The sequence below is a fragment of the Aspergillus sclerotioniger genome (assembly GCF_003184525.1).
Source record: "Aspergillus sclerotioniger CBS 115572 chromosome Unknown BO94scaffold_16, whole genome shotgun sequence".
Lineage (NCBI taxonomy): Eukaryota > Fungi > Ascomycota > Eurotiomycetes > Eurotiales > Aspergillaceae > Aspergillus > Aspergillus sclerotioniger.
In genome coordinates, this window is record NW_020291006.1 from 463,959 (window position 1) to 479,953 (window position 15,995).

At 54.4% G+C, this 15,995-nt stretch overlaps 7 protein-coding genes across 7 annotated transcripts; 4 read left to right on the forward strand and 3 right to left on the reverse strand.

The window, feature by feature from the left end:
- Window positions 1-80: 80 nt before the first annotated feature.
- Window positions 81-2,283, reverse strand: BO94DRAFT_575781 (Zn(II)2Cys6 transcription factor domain-containing protein). Its single transcript, XM_025615099.1, has 5 exons — window positions 2,139-2,283; window positions 1,456-2,082; window positions 1,164-1,409; window positions 856-1,139; window positions 81-803 (listed from the first exon to the last, which is right to left on the reverse strand). Exons 1-5 carry the CDS (start codon window positions 2,255-2,257, stop codon window positions 196-198), a joined length of 1,884 nt encoding a protein of 627 aa, XP_025466801.1. The 5' UTR covers window positions 2,258-2,283; the 3' UTR covers window positions 81-195.
- A 200-nt stretch (window positions 2,284-2,483) lies between these two features.
- On the forward strand, window positions 2,484-3,556 carry BO94DRAFT_624913 (zinc-binding alcohol dehydrogenase family protein; the record flags this gene model as incomplete). The annotated part of the gene is made up of 1 exon (XM_025617249.1): window positions 2,484-3,556. Exon 1 carries the CDS (start codon window positions 2,522-2,524, stop codon window positions 3,554-3,556), a length of 1,035 nt encoding a protein of 344 aa, XP_025466802.1. The 5' UTR covers window positions 2,484-2,521.
- A 216-nt stretch (window positions 3,557-3,772) lies between these two features.
- On the reverse strand, window positions 3,773-5,468 carry BO94DRAFT_493824 (NAD(P)/FAD-dependent oxidoreductase). Its single transcript, XM_025609210.1, has 4 exons — window positions 5,165-5,468; window positions 4,822-5,111; window positions 4,176-4,755; window positions 3,773-4,110 (listed from the first exon to the last, which is right to left on the reverse strand). Exons 1-4 carry the CDS (start codon window positions 5,433-5,435, stop codon window positions 3,863-3,865), a joined length of 1,389 nt encoding a protein of 462 aa, XP_025466803.1. The 5' UTR covers window positions 5,436-5,468; the 3' UTR covers window positions 3,773-3,862.
- A 1,124-nt stretch (window positions 5,469-6,592) lies between these two features.
- Window positions 6,593-8,581, forward strand: BO94DRAFT_467613 (SAP domain protein; the record flags this gene model as incomplete). Its single annotated transcript, XM_025608212.1, has 1 exon — window positions 6,593-8,581. One exon carries the CDS (start codon window positions 6,593-6,595, stop codon window positions 8,579-8,581), a length of 1,989 nt encoding a protein of 662 aa, XP_025466804.1.
- A 925-nt stretch (window positions 8,582-9,506) lies between these two features.
- Window positions 9,507-11,998, forward strand: BO94DRAFT_97526 (DUF300-domain-containing protein). The gene is made up of 6 exons (XM_025617770.1): window positions 9,507-9,710; window positions 9,783-9,933; window positions 10,002-10,299; window positions 10,355-10,480; window positions 10,529-10,678; window positions 10,731-11,998. Exons 1-6 carry the CDS (start codon window positions 9,668-9,670, stop codon window positions 11,622-11,624), a joined length of 1,662 nt encoding a protein of 553 aa, XP_025466805.1. The 5' UTR covers window positions 9,507-9,667; the 3' UTR covers window positions 11,625-11,998.
- A 142-nt stretch (window positions 11,999-12,140) lies between these two features.
- Window positions 12,141-13,688, reverse strand: BO94DRAFT_624918 (COP9 signalosome complex subunit 6). Its single transcript, XM_025617250.1, has 3 exons — window positions 13,375-13,688; window positions 12,853-13,320; window positions 12,141-12,800 (listed from the first exon to the last, which is right to left on the reverse strand). The coding sequence occupies exons 1-3, from the start codon at window positions 13,643-13,645 to the stop codon at window positions 12,373-12,375; spliced, it is 1,167 nt and encodes a 388-aa protein (XP_025466806.1). The 5' UTR covers window positions 13,646-13,688; the 3' UTR covers window positions 12,141-12,372.
- A 138-nt stretch (window positions 13,689-13,826) lies between these two features.
- BO94DRAFT_535935 (uncharacterized protein) lies at window positions 13,827-15,898 on the forward strand. The gene has a single exon (XM_025611901.1). The coding sequence runs from the start codon at window positions 13,862-13,864 to the stop codon at window positions 15,809-15,811; it is 1,950 nt and encodes a 649-aa protein (XP_025466807.1). The 5' UTR covers window positions 13,827-13,861; the 3' UTR covers window positions 15,812-15,898.
- Window positions 15,899-15,995: the final 97 nt, after the last annotated feature.

Here is a 15,995-nt window from a genome sequence, read left to right on the forward strand (position 1 = left end):
AAACCTCTCGCTCATATATGTTCGTAGGCAATATTGTGCAATGTGGGATTGCGGAGTTGGTATTAATACACATGTCGCATGATTGGATTGATTGGATGTGCTGAGGAATTGACATATATGTGCATAATAATGCAACCTTGTAAAGAATAGTAAGTCGAGGATTTAGCAATCAGCAGTAGCAAGACAAATATACGACTACTGCATCATCGAATTCAAAAACTCCGACAAACAATCATCAAAACCCATGACCATGCCTGGATCTTGTCCCAGCAGTTCCTGCTGCTGGTGCTGCACGTCCTGCTCCATCTCCATCCCCGCGCCCATCGCTCCATCCCTGCCACTGCTTAACCTCAACCCCCAACTCATCCTCACAGACTCATACTTCCCAATCGAATAGAAAAACACATCCTCGCCCTCTTCCCCACCCTCATCCCCACTCTCCAACTTGGCCAACGCAGCTGCCTGTCCCAGATTACCAATCAGTCGGTCCATAACCGTCATGATATCGGTGGTTCGTCGAACGAGACCCCGATCCCAAGCTGGGTCTTCGAGCGTAGAGAGCTTATACAAGGCGGCTAAGTTGCGGGCGAGTTGTGAGAACACGGGGAAGGGGAAACTGGCGTATTCGGCGGGCGGGATGGCGAGGAAGACCCCCATCCAGGAGTTTACGGCCTCGAGACAGGTGTGCAGGCTTTCGAGCTGTTGGAAGTTGAGGGTCGAGGTGGAGGTCGGGGTGGGGAGTTTGAGGAGGGAGGATTCGTTAAGGGTTAGGATTGTGTTGGAGTGGTGGAGGTGGAGGATTCCTTGGGGTGGATTTAGTTAGGGTTAGTGAGGAGAGATGGGGAGGGGACGTACGGTATCGTTGGGAGTGAGGGGCGAGCTTGATTTGGGCTCGTTCGAATTGTGAGTTGATGGCGTGGAGGTATAATGTCATCGGGGCTTTGAGGGGTTCGTGGGTGGTTGCCAGGCCGGCGTGCCAATCACTGGTGTTGATCTTCTCGTTGACAAGCTGGAAGCGCACCTGCTGAACGAGGACCTCGTCGTTGAGGCATTCTGGGTGCTCGCTGAGGTATTGGAGACATTCGTCCATGTGGGGGGTCCAGCGGAGGGGGTCGCTCTTTTGCAGGAAGAGGGAGATGCTGGACGTGCCTTAGTTGGTTGACCTGTATCTCGGGGGTGGGAAGGAGTACATGGAGGTGAGGAGGAAGCAGCCCAGAACAACACGTCTCTCTTCCATTGTCCGGACTGGTGGTGACGAGGGACTTTCATCTGGATGCGTATGGAGTAGACACATCAGCGATGTCCCATCGCCCTCGGGAGGCTTGTTGAGCATGAGGTCGAAGACCACGGCCTTGGCAAATTGGCTGTACACAGTCAAGTTGAGCTTCTTGAAGATCTGCTGATTGGACCTGTTCGAATTAGACATGAGATCAAATGTAGGAGAGAGGTACACACCATGCCATGTATACCAAGAGACCCAGTAGGAAATCGACATCGCGACCGGCAGCATCATGCACCATGCGCTGGGCCACCGTGTTTCGGATCCTATCGCACAAAGCATGGCGCTGACTCGGACTCTTAGACGCCACCGCCATAATGCACAGCCATAGGAACGGCCGTTCCTTGTGGAGACGCTGTGCCGTCGTTCCAGGCGGGAGATACACCAAGGGCATGTAGGGCAGTTTATGAGTGACAAACACACTCAGACACTCCTCGGCTTGCGAAGGTGTCAGCTCAGGACTCGACGTCTGTCTGCGACCATCCAACTCGTTCCGAGGATCCGGGGCCCTCTGAGTCTGAGTAGATTGAGCCAAAAACGCACAGTCAACACCTCTCTCCGCCGACGAGACCGTCCGCTCGACCCGGATCTGGGGAAGGGTCTGTTGGGCCTCGGGCTCTCGTCGCAAGTCCTCAATCAACTCGACATGATCTGGAGACAGGCCTGCCGAGGACTGTGCGCGCAGCAACGACACCAAATCATCGAGCTTCCTCTCTAGTCGTCCTGACTTTGATAAATTCTTGCGCACGTTCTGTCGTCGATGAAATGCCGACGGACGACATTCTTTGTTCAAGCGCTGACACCTGGCAGCATGGTCAGACTGGACTCGATAGATAATAGACGTCATATGAGAAGGCACCTCTGGCATCGGCCGCCTCCCTTGGGAAGAATGCATTTGCACTTGGACTGCGAGCAGTTCATGCAGGCGCGGCCATAGGGCGCCGGAGCGAGATCATATTCGGGGGAAGACTGATCCATAACGATGGCGGGGATGACGATCGACGAGAGATAGGGAGAGGAAGAAAAAATCGGGATTCCGTCAGATTTGAATGAATTCCGTAGGAAGGATTAAAAGGCCCGATGCCGTCGGGGTTAAGCTGAAGGATTCCCCGCCGGATATTACGGCCTTAAGCCTGCCCTAATCCGGTCTACCCCATAAATATTGATCGAGACTCATCTACAAACACTCATATCTCAGATACAACCTCAATTCAATTCCAACACCAATTCCAATCTATCAAAATGACCCCCATCAACACCGCCGCCTGGATCAAATCCGAAAAGGCCCATCCCCTCACCATCGACACGGCGCCCTACCCCCAAGTCGGCCCCAACGAACTCATCATCAGAAACCACTCCATCGGCCTCAACCTCGTCGACTACGCCCGTCAAGACCTCGGCGCCGCCCTCTTCCCCTGGACCAACTACCCAACTATCCTTGGCAGCGACGTCGCCGGCGAAGTAGTAGAAGTCGGACCGGGCCCTCTCTCCTCACGCTTCAAGCCGGGCGACCGCGTCCTAGGCCTGACCAACGAACTGAAAAGCAACCGGCCCTCCGAAGGCGCCTTCCAGACCTACGTCGTTCTACAAGCCCACATGACCTCGCCCATCCCCAGCAATCTCTCCTACGCCGACGCAGCCGGAATCCCCCTCGGCATTTCAACCGCCGCCTGCGGCCTCTTCCAAAAAGATTACCTCGCACTCCAACACCCTACTGCTCCTCGCGCCGCCTCGACATCCCAGACCGTGCTCATCTGGAGCGGCGCATCCAGCGTAGGCAGCAACGCTATCCAACTTGCCGTTGCGGCAGGGTACGAGGTAATCACGACCGCATCGCCCAAGAACTACGACTTTGTCAAATCTCTCGGTGCTAGTCTAGTCTTCGACTATAAGTCCGAGACAGTGGTTGAGGATATCATTGCGGCGTTTCAGGGGAAGCTCAGTGCGGGTGCTTTGGCCATTGGACCGGATTCACCAGCCAAGTGTGGGGAGGTTGTTGCGAGGGTCGAGGGGAGGAAGTTTGTGACGTTGGTGAGTCCTCCGACGGGACCGTTGCCGGATGGTGTCGAGTCGAAGTTTGTCTTTGGCAGTGATTTGGTCGAGAATGAGGTTGGGTCGGCGGTTTTTGTGGATTTCTTGCCCCGGGCGTTGGAACAGCAGAGTTTTGTGAGTGCGCCGAAAGTGGAGGTTGTGGGCGTGGGGTTGGAGGAGGTGCAGGGGGCATTGGAGATACTGAAGAAGGGGGTGTCGGCGAGGAAGTTGGTGGTGGAGTTGTAGGGATGGGGAAAGTGGATGGGTGGGTGGTTGGTGTATATTAGACTGGAGTTTAATGATAATGATTCTTTGTTTTAGTTCGTCAAGCATAGTGTCTGGTGGGTGAAAATGACTATGGTAATAAGATGCTGAAGTGTATGTGCATCATTGGGCTTTGGGTTAGGAAAGATATCTGCCAGAGGAGAGAGAGGTTGTGATGAAAACCAGTGAGATTTAGAAGTACATACTAACGATGAGGGCTTCTTGTGTGACAGATATAATATGTAGTAAATGAAGGTGTCTGGCGAAGTCCCACTTCGTATGTGATGCTCAGGCTAGAATGTCTCCCCCCTTTGGCCCCGTCCTCGCCTTCTCAATCCTCTCTTCCGACGTCTTGAACATCCGCGGCATGCGCGTCTCCTCGAAGCTCTTCCCCGTCTGAATCATTCCCGCCAGCTCTTTCGCAGACAGGAGAATCACCGGCATGCCGTGGCCGTTGAACCCGGCGCAGATATACTGTCCGGGTTTGTTGGGGACTTGGCCGATGTGAGGGTGCGAGTCGTAGGAGTAGCCCATTACTATATCACTCGTTAGCTGGACCACTTCTAGAAGAAAGAAAAGATGAAGGGACAAGGATACTCACCTCCTGTCCAAATCTCCTTCACATACGCGCCACTGTCCTCCCACCCCCGAAACGTCCGTTGCATGTACCCATCGTAGTAATTTTTCGCGGACTCAATCAGCGTCGTATCATCCACAACTCCATACCACTGTGCCAGATCCCGTTTGAAGGTATACTGCGCCCCACCGACAATGATACTTCCATCGGGCCGCGTAATCAGGTAACTCCCGCCGTTGACCACCTCGGATCCGTACCCGATGGCATACGAGTACGGAAGAAACGGCGCGGTCTTGCCCTCGGGCACTGTGATGTGGCAGCATATTCCCCGACAGGGGACAATGTTGTCGGAGTACTCGGGCAGAAGACCGGCAGTGTAGGCGTTGGTGGCGTAGGCGATCTTGCCAGCGCGGAGGGAGCCTCGGGGGGTGTGGATCGTGTGGGTTTCGCCTTCGGTGGTAATGGAGGTAACGGGGGTGTGGGTTTGGACGTTTAGCTGCGTCGAATGGATGATCTTGTTGAGCAGGCCGAGAATGAACTTGTAGGGCCAGAGTGTGCCTGATGTGTAGGAGATGCAGGCTTTAGCGCCTTTGATTCCGGAGACCTGTACATCATTTATCAATCTCGTCCCATTCCATCATATATAAATTGAAGAAAGGATTGGACTTACACCCTCTGCATCCCTCTGCGACGTATAATGCAAATCCTTGGCCAACTCTACCCCCCGCGCGAGAAGCATCTCATACGCTTTCCGCGCATTCTCTGCCGACACGTCATCCAAATAGGCATTCATGTTCCGGGTGATGTTCAGATCGCAGTCGATGTTCTCTTCCCGGAGGAGATCCTTCAGCGCTTGGATGTGCGCGTATTCGAAGTCGGCGATTTCGACGCCCGCGTCGAGCCCGTAGCGCGTGATGTAGGTTGGGATGTGTCCGTAAATGTCGGGGCGGAGGTGTCCGCCTGGGATTATTATCAGAATTGTAGCATAGTATTGCTTGAGGGTGGAGGAGTACCATTTCGACCTGTCGCGCCTGAGCAAATTTGTCTCGCTTCGAGAAGGGTCACGGTGGTGGTTTTGTCGCCCTGGTCAGCCAGCTGTTTCAGGAGGTAGTATGCTAGCGTGACGCCCGAATAGCCGGCGCCGATAATCACGATGTCGCTTTGCGGGGGCAGGTCGGGGGTGGTGCGGACGTCGTCGAGCTGGTCGAGTTCGGTGCGCCAAAAGGGCGTGATAGGTTTGGCAGGGGGGAGCATGGTGTTGGTTGCAGCAGATTTCGAGGCCATTGTGTATGTAGTGATTGGTGGTTGATGGTTGATGGTTGATGGTTTGTTGGGTTCTGCGTATGCAATATATAGATTGGTGATTCCGCCCCAACGCCGATGGGTCGATGGATAACGGCCCAGCCCCGATCTTATCGCGCTTTATCTTCGGAGTTCGGCTGGGGTTGAATGGGGGCGCTATCGGCCGCTGTCGGAGATGGTTGCGAAGGATCAGAGAGGAGTGCGAACATACTACCCTTGATCATTGTGATGTGTCCTGCATATCTTACTCGCTGTTCCACTGATTTGATCCGAGTGATTTGAGGACTGTGTAACCTGGCATTTTGGTCTTCAAGAGGGAGGCCAGAGGATTCGCAGATGATAACACGGTCCCTCAAAGATACACCATGACCACGCTAACGCTGGCCACTAAGAAACCACACCTGACTAGGCCATGGTAAGATCACACCTATCTATCACTCAGAGACTTGAGTATCAGCAACCATTCGGCAACATCGCTATCATGGCATCAACCGGACACGGCATCCGGCTTATCAACCATGTCAAGCCTCAGTCTGTGTCTGACAGATGCGGGGTTCCGTGATAATCTGATAAGTGATAACACCGGAGAATAAGGCCTACGAAACTCTATTGCAGGTCGACCCTACCAATTCCGTGATCCTTTGTACTGATATTCCAGGCAGCTCACATTATCTGTCAGAGACACAGTTATTTGGAGCTATTGCCCAGCGGGGATGCACTATTTCGAAAACCGAGGATGAGATGCCCCAAATCATCGGGATGGAACATTCTGCACTGAGTACAATTAAGGATCATCTGGAAGAGAGTCAGTCTGTCACTGTTCTGATCGTGAATCCTCTCGAGAGTCAGCACACGATGCGACTGCTCGATCCGGCAAGTGGAGCCTGAGTCAGCCATCCGGAACCGGCAAGTCACCATACCGTATTCGGTAGCCCCAATGGCCACCGCCCAATCCGGGCTAGCGTACGACATCATCCCGATCGGTCGCGTTCAAAGGCTCACTTCTCATGCCCGACCACCGCAGGGGCATCGCATCACACCAACACCCAGCCATGACCACACCTGTCTGAACCTCTCGACCGATCTTATTCCACATACTTCTTACATGCGAGTCTACACGTTGTGCGCCTCCCGTTACAATGACTGATTACGCGAAATGGAAGGTGACCGATCTCAAGGCCGAGTTGAAGCGGCGCGGCATCCCGCAGACCGGTCTCCGCGTTAAACAGCAATTTATTGATCGGTTGGTGGAAGAAGATGCGCAGGAGGGAAAAGAAGCGGTCGCCAATGGAGAGCCGCCAACTGAACAGGATGCTACGCCAGATACAAAACAACCCGTCGAGTCGGAGCCGCCCGCGCCAGAACCAGTCGCGCCAGAGCCAGAAGCAGTGCCGATCGCAGATGCGCCGGATAAACCGGAGCCTGAGGTGAAGGAGAAGGAAGTTGAGGAGCCGGTCCAGGAAGAAATGCACGACCAGGAACAGAGCGACGCTGTTAAAGAGACGAAGCCGGAGCCGGTAGCCGATGAAGTCTCCAATGAAAAAGTTGCTGAGCAAGAGCAGCAAGACCATCTGGAAGAATCTGCGCAGGAATCGCCAAAACAAGAGGAAACGAATGAACCAACGGACACGACTATGACTGATCAACCAACCGATACGACTGTGGTTGAACCCGCCGACACTTCCATCGCGCAATACCAGACTGAGACAACTGCAGCACCGGTAGAGCAGGCTCCTGGAGAGGCAGCATTGGAGCAGTCTACAACAGCGGAGCAGAAAGACGCAGAACCGCGCGCAACTGACGAGACCGCACCGCCTGTTGCAGTGCCCTCGGAGAACACCACCGCATTGTCGACACCCCTGCCCACGGAAGAAGTGCTGGAGGACAGGCGGAAGCGAAAGCGTCGCAGCCAGAGCCCGGTTCCAACCCTTGAAGCGCTCGCCAGTAAAAAGGCCAAGGCCCAAGATGAAACCCCCCGGGTGCTGCTGCCTGAGGACCAAGACGCGATGGACCAGGAACGCGAGGCCCGGCAGGACGGAGGAGATGATGCCGGCCCACCAGGAACCCCTGAAGAACGCGCGGGGCCCGACACCGCGCCTGAGCATGACGCCCCGCCCGTCCAAGATGAAACATCCAAGAAAGGCGCCCCCCTGAAGCATGATGTTCGCTTCAAAGGCCTGTTTGCCGCCAAGGAGACCGAGCAGACCCGCCCGGTGTCTCCCCCACCGGATGCGGTAATGGAAGATGCCGATGTCGAGCCTGCCCTGCATGTCGCTACCGCCGCTCTCTATGTCGGAGGCTTGATGCGCCCTCTCCAACCCGTCGCCCTCAGGAACCATCTGGTCAGTCTGGCCTCACCTCCGGATGCCTCGCCTAACCCGGACGTGATCGTGGACTTCTACTTGGACCCCATCAAAACGCATTGTTTTGTGAGCTTTACATCCGTCTCGGCGGCGTCGCGAGTCCGCACCTCCCTCCATGCAACAGTATGGCCCAACGAACGCAACCGCAAGACCCTGTTTGTGGACTTTGTTCCCGAGGACAAGCTACCGCAGTGGATTGAGAAGGAAGAGGGATCCCGGCAACGTGGTGGCCCGCCGCCGCGCTGGGAAGTACGATATGACCCGACGGAGGACGGAGTCGAGGCTGTTCTGGAGGAGATTGATCCGAGAAACGCTGCATCACAACCGGCGCGCGGCCCTGAGCCCTCAGGATTCTCCCGGCCACCACCAACGGGACCCCGGGCAGAGTTGGGCGCACCGGGTCGGCGTCCCAGCGACGAGGTTCCGGCAGAGTCGAGCTCGCGGCCCGGACAAGGCTTCAAGCCGTTGGATGAGCTCTTCATGTCTACCACCACCAAGCCTAAACTGTACTACCTTCCGGTTCCTCGGGAGGTGGCGGATCGACGCCTAGACCGCTTCGACGATTTGCTACGGAAGGGCGAGTTCCCCCGACGAGGAGGGGACGAGCCCCGTCGCATGACCTTCGAGGACGATGATTTCTTTGTAGACAATGGACCCGACTTTGGAGGAGGAAATGGCCGCAACCGACGAGGCAGGGGTCGCGGTGGACGAGGCCGCGGAGGGTTCGGGGATTCGTGGAGGGATGACCGACGCACTCGGTATTAAGTGGAGGAGATACGGAGGATACCCCTGATCATTGATGATACACTATGGAGCTGCCACGGTTTGGGATTAGGTGCCGTGCCAGTCCCGGAGGCGATTGCAATTTCCTGTACAGTAGCCCAGTTGCCAAGACGGCGGCGTGGGAAAAAGCGTGATCAACGCAATTTGATGGCGATGTAAATTAGGTAGGCCGGAGATGTACACGGTATCTAGTAGTAAATCTAAATCCCAGGAGTTTAGGATGGCCTCCTGGGTTATTTTTACTCGGAATTATGGATAGGGTGGATAACTGGGTATGCTGCCGGTGGAAGGCACCACCAATTACTATGGAAGTTGGCCTGAAATTGCGGTGGCGCAGCAATCATCCGCCATGCAAATGCGCGGCAGTCCGACTGACAACATCGAGATTACTCGCCAGTGCGACACAGGAACCGATGACTTAAATGTGGCTGCCTTGCGGGTCGGCCAGCACCGCTTCAACCTCCATTCCTCTAGTCAAACATCGTACCAGTACACGCTCCTTTTCGAAAGCCACTTCAAGATCCATTGTTTTGATAACAAAGGACCAGCCCGACCGGTGCCCGCCGGTTACACAATTGTCAATATCCCTAAATCCCCATCTATCCTCCTGGGCACGCCGACTTTGCCTGACGTGCGACTACGTACCTCCCGGCCTGCTCCACTTCACCAAGCCAACTAGACTCCGTCACTTGGGCCTCTCTCGTCTCTTTAACTCTCTTCCGCCGGTCGCTGCGATCCCAGCTTGATCATCATCCAGCCAGCGCATCCCCAACATTGCCAGAGAAATACGCGCTACACCAGCGACTCAACGGGCCTTCAGGTTAAAGGCACCAACCACAACGTGACGAAAGCTTAATCTTGGGTGGCTCCCAGGGGTTCATGGGGGCCAAGCCCGGCTGTGCGGATAAGATATCTTAAGAGAAAAGCGACGGGATTTGGGTTCATCACGACGATCGTCTCTCCTCGCTCCTCTCGCCTGCGCATCCCGTCCCTTCCACCTTTCCTCTCCCTCTCTCCCTCCCTCCCCGAGGCTGTTCATCCTTGCAGTTTACCTCCCCTCCTGCAAGAATGGGCTGGCCAGTGTGCAATTCCACTACGGAAGATGAGACCAGTACGTCCCCTCTGTTTTGTTGTTGATGCGACTCGCTGGTTGTTAAAGTGGGCTGACGCGGACTTTCGACAGTCACCGAGGTTGACCTCTGGGATGGTGGCATCACCTTCCATGAGCTCTGCCTGATCGTGGGCGGAGTTTTCGGTCTCATATCCATACTAGTTTCCTTTTACCTGATTGCAATGCATGCCACACATTACAGCAAAAAGATCGAGCAACGGCAGTATGAATCCCACTTCCTTTTTGCCCTCGTTTGTTTCGTGATGACTGACGGTCGCCTTTCCCCTCCAGTATTATTCGAATCCTGTTGATGGTCCCCGTTTACGCCGTCGTCGCATGGCTCGGCACCTACTTTTACAAGAACGATGTCTACTACGATGTGATCGGCAATTGTTACGAAGCATTTGCGATTTCCGCCTTCTTCTCCCTGATGTGCGCCTACATCGCGCCCGACCTCCATAGCCAGAAGGAATATTTCCGCGGAGTCGAGCCCAAGCCATGGGTTTGGCCGATCCCGTGGATGCAGAAGTGTATGGGTGGTGAGAACGGCATTTGGCGGACTCCGCGGAGCGGCTTGACATGGTTCAACGTGAGTGCAGGCAGGCTGTGCGCGGTTGAGATCATGGTGCTAACGGGGTATCTAGGTCATTTGGGTGGGCGTTTTCCAATACTGTCTCCTCCGAGTCCTCATGACCATCGTTGCGGTCGTCACGCAGGACTTCAACTTGTACTGCGAGGAATCCCTCAACCCTGCTTTCTCGCATATTTGGGTACGCGCTCTGCGCCGCTGGTGTTGAATGTCGCTAACCGCTGGCTAGGTTATGGTCGTGGAATGTATTGCGGTCTCGATCGCTATGTACTGTCTGATCCAGTTCTACATCCAGATTAAAGATGATATCAGCCAATATTCCCCATTCTTGAAAATCCTCTCGATCAAGCTGGTGATTTTCTTGTCATTCTGGCAATCGGTCAGTGCAATTCTCCCGACTCGATATTATAGGCATCTAATCTCGCGCATAGACTTTGATCTCCTTTCTCACCTCCGCCGGAGCCATTAAAACGACCTCCAAGATCCAGAACCCCGATCTCAAAGTCGGACTTCCGAACCTCCTCATCAACATCGAGATGGCCTTCTTTGCGGTCCTTCATCTGTGGGCGTTCTCTTGGAAGTCCTATTCGCTCAACAGCCAACCAGCCGAGGTCACCGACTTTTACGGCAACGGCAAAGGCAGTTATGAAGGCGGTCGTTTCGGCATGGGGGCCCTGCTGGACGCCCTGAACCCATTGGATCTCATCAAGGCCGTTGGACGTAGTTTCCGCTGGCTCTTCGTCGGTCGGAAGAGGCGCACGATGGATCCCAGCTACCACCACACCGCGAATGATGCGTTCAATCTGAACGCCACGGAGACTGGAATCGACACCCACGACACTGCATACACCGGTGCCGGCACAGTAATGGGCGGTGGACGCTACAGTCCCCCTGACGATGAAGGGCAGGTACTCTTGTCGCACGCGCAGCCAAGTCCCGGTGGACTCGTGCCCCCGATGGAGGACGACAACGACCCGAACCGGTTCTACAACCATAACCGAGTCAGCGCCACCTCGCTTCTGGAACCAGCGGCGTCACATACGGCCCGGCCCTACTCCCCCTACGAGGAGGACGCATACAACCCATATCTCGTCAACTCCCACCTCGAACAAGACCACTACAACAAACCCAGCCCTGGCAATCCGCCCTACCCAGACCACGCCGAACCGGCCAATCCATACCACCCGGAACCCTACCAGCCAGAACCCATCCGCCCCTACCGCGCCGATCCCACTATTCTCCAAGAACAGCCTCCCATCCCTCTCCCGGAATCCTACCAACCCCCTCCCCCACAGTATGAGAGTGACCACCAACAACGAAGGTGAAGCAACGAGAATCAATTCGACGAGCAAAAAAAAAATATCCGCCTTGGCGGAATGATGACCCATCCAAGTCTTCATGCATGTCTTCTTCCTTCTGGTAGCGAGAGCCAACGCTAGCCGTTATAGCTAGCGTGTTTGTGTTTGTATCCCGGCGTTGGTTTTGTCTGTCTGCCGTATAATACCCTCTGTTTTTGGGCTTGCATCTTGTTCTTTCTTCTTTTCCTCGTTAGTTTAGCTACTACCTATATGAGATCACGGTATGAAGATTGAGGTTTTCATGAGTCTAGACTTATACCTTTGTTTTGTTGGGAGGGTTTAATCTGTTCTGTTCTGTTCTTTCTTTTCTGGCCTGACCTTTGGGGAATGAGAGGTTAGATTTGGAGGCTGGGGTTAGAAGATTTCTTTTCTTTTCTGTTCATATTTTTTCTATTTCTTTGGTTGGATTGTGTCGGGTAGATAGATTTCGTTGTACAATATTATCTTATCTCTATATCTTTTTTTTGGTTTATTGGGGGGGTGAACGTATTTCTCTTTTAGTATTCCTTATGCACATGGTTTACTTGTGGATGGATGGGTTGCTTGACGTGGTTCTATGATGCGGAGTTGGATAATCAATTTTAGTAAGATGATGGTTTAAAGTGTATGTGCATTAGGGGGGATTGGTCACTGTCTGGGGACTGGGAATGGTAAATGGGTATGATCGTGAATTCATTGTTCGTTAAATGCTAGCTAGATCTAGATTGTTGATATCCTATCCGTGACTCACTCCATCCCGAGTGGTAAAAAATTCATCCCCAAAGCGACTCTGCATCGTTAGCTGCGATTTCCGCGATGCCATCGTGCGTCGCATGTTGTTCATGATGGCCGCTCGTTTGCCGAGCTCGCGCATGGCGCTGATGCTCTGGCTGAGTTGTCCTAATAGGGATACGAGGTGGACGTCGTTGCTCTGGGCGATGGCTTCGGCAGTGAAGGCGCTTTGTTCTTGGGGTGTGAGGAGGGTGAGGTGGGATAGGAGGGCGTTGATGTTGCGGAGGATGGGGTGGGATAGAGTTGCGGTTGAGCTAGGGTCTGCAACCATGCTTTCGGGGGAGTATACGCTTGCGAGGTAAGCCTTTATGAGCGAGATTCGGGATTCGAGGGCTCTGACGGCGTTGAGACGAGTGGTGAGGCTGGCGATTACTGAGTGATGTTAGTTACTCATGACGTGTGTCTGGTACGGTGGGCCACTCACGTTCTTCCTCTTCTGGAGAAAGTAGGGTCGACTTTGTGGACTGCTCTTTGCCAGCATCTTTTCCGAGAACTTGCGATGGAACTTGAAGATCCACAGCCGCATTTCTGGCTGTCCGCGCGACCGTGTCGATACCGATCATCTCCGCTTCCCCGGTTTCGACGGAGTAGGGTAGCTCCCGGAATCGGATGGTGAGGGATTGCTCTTCGCCGTCTATCTGCATTGTCTTTCCGCCGTCTGTTGCATTTTCGCCCTCGTAGACGCTCTCGTAGATTGTCACGGGGAGCTTGCCACCGTTGGATGATGCCCCTTGCACCAGGGACGGGTGGAAGGCGAGGAATACGGCAGACTCATTGTGGTTCTGGAGGATTTGGCGGTGGATGGGCAGGTGACAGATGTTGGGGCCGGATGGAGGAGCGGTTGACCACCAACCGACGAGGTCGAGAGCGGGAGCTTTGTGTACATCCTTGACTAGGAGGGGTTAGAGAGAAGACGAAGTGGTGGTGTATCGAAGGATGGGCTTACATTGTTTGACTCTCTCCACGAACCAGTCTTGGGGAATTTGGATTTCCCCATTCGGGCTTTCTGTCACGACGCACTCGAAGGCGTGCTCCAGGGTAATTTCTCGTCCATTCTGTTGGCCTAGAAGCGCTCCGATGATAGGTCCCTGCTGGCAGCGAGCGGCATGACGGGTGATGTGGTCGGAGATGGTGAGGAGGATCAAAGGGTGGAGCTGGATGTGGAGGCCGGAGTCGGAGTTCTTAGGAGATATGAGGGATTCTAGTTGATCGGACATTCTGAACGGTATAGCTTGGAAGCAGATGAATCAACGGTCATGGAGTTGAAACGGGGGAGCTGGAGTGGTCTCGAACTTATCGGGGAATTGGCGGAGATGTCATGTGTTTGCCCGGTTTGCAGCCAGCTTTCCCCGCCGAGGATAAGAAAGCCGTTCCTGACATTGCTTTCTCCTCAGCCACTCCACGGATCGTTATCGGGTTCACTTGACATCAAAATGGCTGTTCCATCGACTTACGATGAAGTCAGGCTGCATCTGCAACAGGTGCAAAGCGATCCCTCCACCCGTTTGGACCTGACCATCCTAGACAAACTGAAGCTGGAGCTTACCGCAAACACCGATCGCAGAGTCCCCGCCACCCTCTTGATTCAGATCTCGCAGCTTCTCCCTATCCTGCAGGAGGACCCAACCCCTATCACCACACTTGCTATCAAGGCTACTACATACCTTAGCTTCGCCGATCTTCGCTCCGTTGACCCTGCGATCGATTTTATTGCCGGCTTCAAAGCGCCGTCGGAGCCTGTCAACTTGTTGGCTCTGTCGTTGCTGGGCAAAGCAGGACAGGCTTCTAGTGATGCCGCCATTGTTGCGGGCGATCCCGAACTCGTTTCATCCTTGGTGGAGCTGTGGCTGTCAACCTCTTCCACGGCGGTAGCCCAGGCGGCCTTTGACATACTCTGGGCGCTTTTGGAGATCGACTTAGCCAGCCCGCTCGAGAATGGCGGGCACGAGAACGATGAGGCTACTGGTGGGCAGGGGCTTGTCTGGAGGCGAGTCTTCACGGATAAGGATGTCTACGGGCTTTTGTTTTCTCTATGCAGTCTCACCGACGATGGACCGGGAACTCTTTCAAAACGCGACAAGACCGTGGCACAGGGAAGGCTGATGGGGCTGCTTGTAAAAGCGGGTCGGCTGCGCTGGGATATGATCTCGAGTCCACAAGTGCCAGAGGTCGAGAGGAAATACCAGAGCAACAGTCTTCTCCAGTTCACCGCTTGCCATATGGTCGACAAGAGTGATGTGCTTATGCATATGACCCTTGTTAACTTTTTCCATGATCTTCTGGAAATCGACGCTCCTGGCCTTCTTGCACGGACCATTGTGCAGTCAGCATCCACTTTCTCCTCCCCTGCTCTGGATTTCCTTATCTCGCAAAACATACACAGCAGACTACTCGAGTACTACTTGGACGAATCAAAGCTGGACCCAGTGGACCTGGCTTACTTGTGCGGGCCTATCATGACCTACGTTGCGCAGTATGCTGAGCTGTACCCCAACCATTTCCTGCAAAACCCGCGGTATCTGCTGGACCGGATACTGTCTCGCATCGCTGCTTCAGTGGCGATCTCATCTTCTCAGTGGGCGCACGGGCCGATCCCAAGCGGGCAGTTGAACGTCCTCTCCTGTCTGCCCCGGGTATTGCTCGTGGAAGCCAGCAAACAGGGGTTGAATCCTGTTCTGGCTGTGCCCACCAGCCCTCCAAACAAAGAGGCCCTCGACGTGCTGTCCAAGATTCTCCATGGTCCAGTAAAACAAGGTCTGGGGGATTCAATGGAGCTCAATGCTGCAGGGCAGATGCCGACCGACTGGCACAAGGAGGCAGCGGCTGCGCGGGCTCTGTACTTTATGTATACCAATCACCACGCTAACTTCTGGACGGATGTTGTTGCCACGGCTGATTTGCTCGCTATGAAGGATGTCTCTTTGGCGTCAATTTCGCTTATGAAAACCCTGATTACCGCTAATTGGCAGATACTGACGGGCGAAGTCACCTCGTCTGTGCCTGGCACATCAAGATACCAGCTCCCCACTGAACAAGATTTGGAGAGTCTGTCTCCGGCTACACAGGGAGTTCTCCCATCGTCCGGTGCTTGGGCAGCCCTGACCCCGCCCGCATTGACCATACTCTTGCCGTATCTGTTCAAGCCCCCTCGCTCGTACGCCGAGTTTGTTGGCGGCGGTGCTGGCGACTCCCAGAACGCAGTCTGGAAAGTGGCCACGGCGAAGCACGAGGTCTTGGTGGCGCTGTATGACTGCCTCAAGGAGAGCGGTGGACAAATGGATGGGTTCGAGGATATCATGCGTACGCTGCGGCAACGCGTGAATGAGGGGCCATGCGGACCTGTATCTCAGACTGCAAACCAGGTTGCAACTGTCGGCCTGTGACGTACTGTGAACTACAGTGGGACGAGTTACGATTAGCGTTAGATACCTTTGATACTTTCTACCATCTACACCGCTCAAGCATAGCACTATCTACTCCCTCCTCAAATATAGAGTATTCCCGTAATCACCCCTGATTGGCCACACAGCACCCAGGGCTACCGCCCCGATACCCTAACACCATTCG